This window comes from Cynocephalus volans, chromosome 1, assembly GCF_027409185.1.
Source record: "Cynocephalus volans isolate mCynVol1 chromosome 1, mCynVol1.pri, whole genome shotgun sequence".
Lineage (NCBI taxonomy): Eukaryota > Metazoa > Chordata > Mammalia > Dermoptera > Cynocephalidae > Cynocephalus > Cynocephalus volans.
The window spans coordinates 209,259,393-209,265,392 of NC_084460.1; the positions used below are offsets into that span (position 1 = coordinate 209,259,393).

General features: G+C 33.4%; 1 protein-coding gene across 5 annotated transcripts in view; it reads left to right on the forward strand.

Annotated features, from left to right (window-relative positions):
• Positions 1 to 4,269, forward strand: part of SPOPL (speckle type BTB/POZ protein like) — a 46,210-nt gene extending 41,941 nt beyond the window's left edge. For all 5 annotated transcript variants that reach the window (XM_063106779.1, XM_063106787.1, XM_063106797.1 and 2 more), the window contains one exon: positions 3,007 to 4,269. In XM_063106779.1, coding sequence (XP_062962849.1) covers positions 3,007 to 3,151 — 145 coding nt within the window. In that variant the 3' untranslated portion in view covers positions 3,152 to 4,269. The remainder of the gene's footprint in view (positions 1 to 3,006) is intronic.
• The last annotated feature ends 1,731 nt before the right edge of the window (positions 4,270 to 6,000 follow it).

Consider the following 6,000-nt stretch of genomic DNA (forward strand, 5'->3'; position numbering starts at 1 on the left):
TGAATCCAGGTATTATCAGGGCTGCTGGAGATCCAGCCCCTGCTCCTTCAGAAAGCATTCCTAAAATGTGGGAAATATTTATTTAGTTTTATGAGGAATGTACCCTCCAGGTTTGCTTTAAAAGTCTTTATATTTAATGGTAACTCACTGCTTCTTAGGTTAGCCAAGTACCTTAGATCATATGATATACAAGGGTACTTCAGAAAGTTCATGGAAAAATAGAATTAAAAGATATTTGAAGTATTCTCATATTAGGCTAGCTGCTTGTATTCCAAAAATGGTAGCGATTTGATCTTTCTTTTTCCCTGGTATATTTATCACTGATTGGATAGCTGCTTTATCTTTTTAAGCCTGGATCTTCTGAATGTGAACTATTCGAACTTATTATTCCCTACATTTTTTCTTCTCTCATTTTTAGAGCGACTTTTCTATTCTTTGAAATTATTTGAAATCAAAAAGGGAAAAGAGTTGATAGGTTGAAGATTTCACATTTTCTTTTAATTAATTTTGCCTGTAAACCCTTAATTCCATTTTCTCAAATTATCAAGTTGATGAAAGTAAAAAAAAAAAGAGGACAGTGTTAAAAACAATAAAATAAACTAGTTTGTTGACTTTTTTCACATTGCTGTCATTAGTTCTCATATATGTGAAGTTGGTTAACTGAATTCCTATTAGTTTGTGAACTCTGTTTTCTGAAAGTAAAAACTAGTGATTACTCTTCAATTATTGGTTGTACTTTATATTGGTCAATGTGTAATAATATGGTATCGTTATGGTTTGTGATCCTAGAAAAAAAATCATTTTGAATTTAAAATATACTGTATTTGCAGTAAATGACAATTCTGTGATCCTTTAAACTTAGCCACTTCCAAGCTCTATTTTATTCTTGTATTATTCTATTTTCTGTTGCTTATAATAGAATAACTGGAACTGGATAATTTATAAGAAAATGAAACTTATTTCTTACAGTTTGAGAGGCTGGGAAGTCCATGGTCCAGGGGTTGCATTTGATGAGGGCCTTCTTCTTGCCAGTCTCATGGCAACAAAAGATATCACATGGCAAGAATGGCAAGAGCTCTTTAAGGTGCTCTCCTTATAAAGCCGCCAGTGCCTTTCCTGTGACAAGCTACTAAACTATTAACCCATTATTCCATGAATGTATCAATCCATTTCTGGGAGCATGGTCCTCATGATCCAATCACCTCTTAAAGGCCCCACCTTTCAAATACCATAATTGGATTTCCCACCCTCTTAATACTGTTACAATGGGGATCAAGCTTCAGTGAGTTTTGGGAGGACATTCAATCCACAGCAACTCTGTTAAGAAAATACTTAACATTTTATATAACTTTTTCATTGTCAAAGAGTATTAGCTTATTTTATTCTCCACTGGAGAAGCTGTGTGATGTGTACAGACCTTCAGTAGGTATTTATTGAATTAATAACGATCAGGTACATTAAGAGTTATCTATGTCATTCTAAACAACTAGTTGAAATTTTAAACGTAATGACACACTAGTAATTTGATGTTTGGCAAATAAAAAAAATTGTTTTGTTGATACCAGCTGCTATTTAGTTTAACAACCATTTACCCAGCATCTGCTGTTTGTCAAACACCATGCTGGGGTGCTATATATAAAAAGAATATTGAGGGGAAATGCTTGTTCTTGAGAAATTTATCTAATGGAGATGGATACAAGAACATACTATTTCATTATAATATGGTAAGTAATATAGAGGAGGATATGTACAGGCACTTGATTAAGCCCGGAGATTTAGGGGTGGCTTAGTGGAAATGCCTGAGTTAAATCTTAAAACATGAATAGGAGTTAGAACTTGGAAGGAGCAGGCATTGCAGACAGAAAGGTTAGCATGAACCAAAGTATGGAAACATCAAGCAGTAGCTGATCATTTGACAGATACTTATATTTTATTATCTAGTAAGTTACCAAGGCACTGTGCTCAGTACAAATATAGTGGTGAGCATGACAGATGTTTTCTCTGCCTTCATGGAGTTTATGATTTAGCAGCAAACTAATTAAACAGGTAATTAAATAGTTAATTGCAATAAACTGATGATAACAAATGTATAGCATACTTATTTAGGAGCATTATGTATACGTAACAAAGTGGTCTAACCTAATCTAGAGGCCAGAGAAGGCCTTTTCAAGGGATTGTTGTAAAAATAAAGACCTGAAGTATTGGTAGGAATCACTCTGGTGAAGAAGAGGGAAGAGAGGAAGGAAAGTGTGTGCTGGAAAAAGAGAATAAGATGTGCAAAATTTTGGTTATGAGATAGAGCAGTGGTGTGTTTGTGTGGAGCCGGGGAGATAGGTAATGAGAAAAAGCGGGAGAAGGCAGGCAGCAGTCAGATACTGGAAGACCATGTAAAATAACATTAAGACTTTAAAGCATTATTCAGAGAGTAATGGGCATCCAGTAAGGGGTTTTCATCTAGGGCAGGGTATGATCATGTTTATATTTTAAACATTCTCTGTGTATGCAGGTTGGAGAGAATGGATTGTGGGAAGATTGGGGTGGTGGTGGTAGTTGATGAGCAGAGTTAAATACAGATAGACCAGTTGGAAAGTTATTGGAGTAGTTCAGGTAAGAAATGAAGGGTGAGATTAGATTAGATTGGTGACAGTGAGACTGGAGAGAAATAAAAGTATATAAGAAATATTTTGAAGGGAGAATCTATAATATTTGAATATTAATTGGATGGTGGGTGGTATAACAGAAGAGAGGAGACGAGAGGGTAATGATATTTTGCCTGAGCAATTATTTACTCTTTACAGAGAGATCATGTTGTGCATAGGGTACAATAAGTAGAAAAATTTAATAGTTTTAGTTGCAATAGAAAATACCAGTAAGATAAAAATATTTTAATAAATTCAGATAGTGTTCAAGCATTTTGGAATCACAGATTTTAAAAAAATTGACAAGACAACAATGCATTTTGAAAAGTACTCTTTAGTAAACATCTCTCTTAATTTTACTTTTCAGCCAAGCAACCGACATAATGGAAACATCAGGGTGGAAATCCATGATTCAGTCTCACCCTCACTTAGTAGCAGAAGCCTTCCGAGCACTAGCATCTGCACAGTGTCCACAATTTGGCATTCCTCGCAAACGGCTAAAACAGTCCTGAAATCTTCCGTGAACAGTAGAAAAATGGAATTGACTTTTACTCCTCCAGGTCCAGAAGGATTCTAATACACAAACCATAAGCAAGAGTTGTTTCTGTTATCTCGTCCACAGAACAGAATCTGAAAAAGCATATTGCTTGCATTTCAGGTGGATAATTTATGGTTTATTCTTCAGCTTTAAATTAGACTGATTAATTCACTTCAAGGCCTTAAATTATCTTCAATAACTTCTCTTGTTCATAGAATACTTTAATTTTTTTATTGTGCCTTGTCATTTTGACCAAGGCTATGCAGGATTGCACTAGCTCCATAATGCAGTAATATTGATAACTGAAGATATTAAGTTTCGAAAGGATCTTCCATTATTTTGAGGAAAGAAAAATGAATTTTATAGGGTTTGTCCTATGCTATCTCAAAGTTTAAAACTAGGTTCTTTTTAAAAGCACTCGTATTGGAGGTTACCAGTAATATCTCCTGTCTAAGTTCTATAAATATAGGAGAACCTGCTTACCTTCAAGGTAAGTTATGGCAATACACTGCTTCAATTCTTATTTATTTTTCATTTCAGGGGGCAAATATGCAATGAGTTGGCCCAGATTTTTAGTAAAATTCATGATGTTTGTCTGTATGTTAACTGTCCAACAAACTAGGTTTATCCAAGTTTACAATGATTGAAATCTTAATTTTAATCAGTTTTCGACAAGAAGAAAGCATGTTTTGTGCTGAAGTAATTTTTTTTAAATTTATAGTTACCTGCATATACATGAAGATTTACAGAAGTACATATTAAAAGTAAGGATGACCAAATGTAAATTTAATGAGTGGGCCAATTGAGGAAAGATATATATGCACTTTTAATGTGTAATTTTTGTATGCTGAATGGTACATATATTTTTTTGCTTTTGAGGGAATTAATAAGGTATAATTAATTGTGTCTTAACTTTTGAAAGCATTTTTTAAGACATGGAGGCAACTGGGATGCTTGTGATAATAGATAAGAAAGATATCCTTGATTATAGTTAAATTGGTTTGGATTTCAGATATTCATTATTGACTTTACTCCTGTTTTATTACACTTTGGAAATGACACCTGAACAATAAATTAATCCTGGACAGTCTACTCTCCTTCAAACAATGAACTGATATTAATTATTTGCCTGTGGGAGATGCATATTAAAGGAGAGAACCCATATACTATATCAGGCCACACTATGAACTTTCTTGTGCCCCCCCCTTGTTATTTTTCTCCTTTTTGTTTCAGTTACTGTACTAACATTGTTGATGATATTGAAAATCTACATAATGTGAACAGGATAAACTATTTATAATCTGCTTTCTATGGGCCAGTTCTTTACTATAAACGAATTTTAGCTTTAAACACATACACATGGTCAGTGTTTGATAGTTGTGTTCCTAGTGGAGATTTGTTCTGGTTCATTGTCCTGAAAAAGCAGGAGTGACCAGTGTCAGGTCATGGCATCTGACTTACTGTAACAGTGACAGTGTGCTGCTTAGGCAAGATTTATATTTGACCACAAGGGAAAAAGTGTGTCACTGGGGGGAAAAATGTGCATACCCATGTATTTGCATATAGAACTTTATTCCCCAGACTAAAATTTGTATAATTTGTTTATTTAATTTTTGAATTCAGGACAAAAAGGAAAAAAAAATGAAGCCTGAGGTTTTAAAATAGATTTTATTTTTGCTATCTCTTTGTTAGGTGTTAATTGAAGCAATCCTAGTATATCAAGAGTGGTTCATATTTACATTGAGCAAACACTGTTAAATAAGCATTTGTTATCCACAACAAACTGGAATTTGAAAAGATTATATTTTCAGACATCTTAATTTCTTTCTGTATAGTTAATTTAATTGAGTCTTCGTTGTGGTAACTTAAATTTGAAATTGGAAGAATCACTTGAGATAGAAGATTCTTACCAGGTTATGGACTTTATCCTATGTAAGAGTGTTATGGGGAGTAGACTCATTTAACTCCACCTTAATAATTAGCTTTTTAAATTTACAGTGTGCAATTTAAAAAATACACATCCACACACACATATATACATATACACTTTTAATTTAAGATTTTGCCAGGGTCTTGTAAGATAAATTCCTTCAGGCAATAGAATTATATTGTCATATACCTAAAAAACTACTGGTGTATCCATTAGTTTCAAATGCACATCATGCCGGCACTGCTTGAATCTGCATTTCTAGCCACAGTGACTTCAGTAATAATATCGTATAATGAACATTTCAGCTTGCCCTCACTTACTTTAGTGTTTATTACAAATCTTAAGGATTTTATTATAAAGATTTTTTTTTTTTTAAGTTTGGTGGCACATTTTGTACCAAAAATGTCAAACACTGTGCTGTAAGAATACAAGAGTACTTCAGAAAGTTTATGGAAAAATAGAATTGGAAGATAATACAGACCTTTCCGTGAACTTTTTGAAGTACCTTGTATCCATGTTTTTAGAAATGTCCACTTTTCAGATAATATAATGCCTTTGGTTATACTAACAGAATCGTATGGTGGTTGATTTATTTTTTTATTTATTATGTATATTTTTGGTATTGTACATTCTTAAGGCAATGATGAAAAACTGTTAATGTATTCTGATGTGAGTGCTCTAAATAGCCTTCCCTGCCCCCCATTTATAAACTACATGCGTTTTCAAAATAAGCATAGATTCTGTCCAGAGCAGTCTTGTCTTTTGAACTATCAGCCTGCTTCTGTTTCCCTTTTCACCTAAACAAGTCTTTTTCTTAGAAAGTAGTGAGTGAATTACATATTCTAGAAGTAACCATTGGATAACTTCTTTAGACCAAGATTTAGAAACACTAT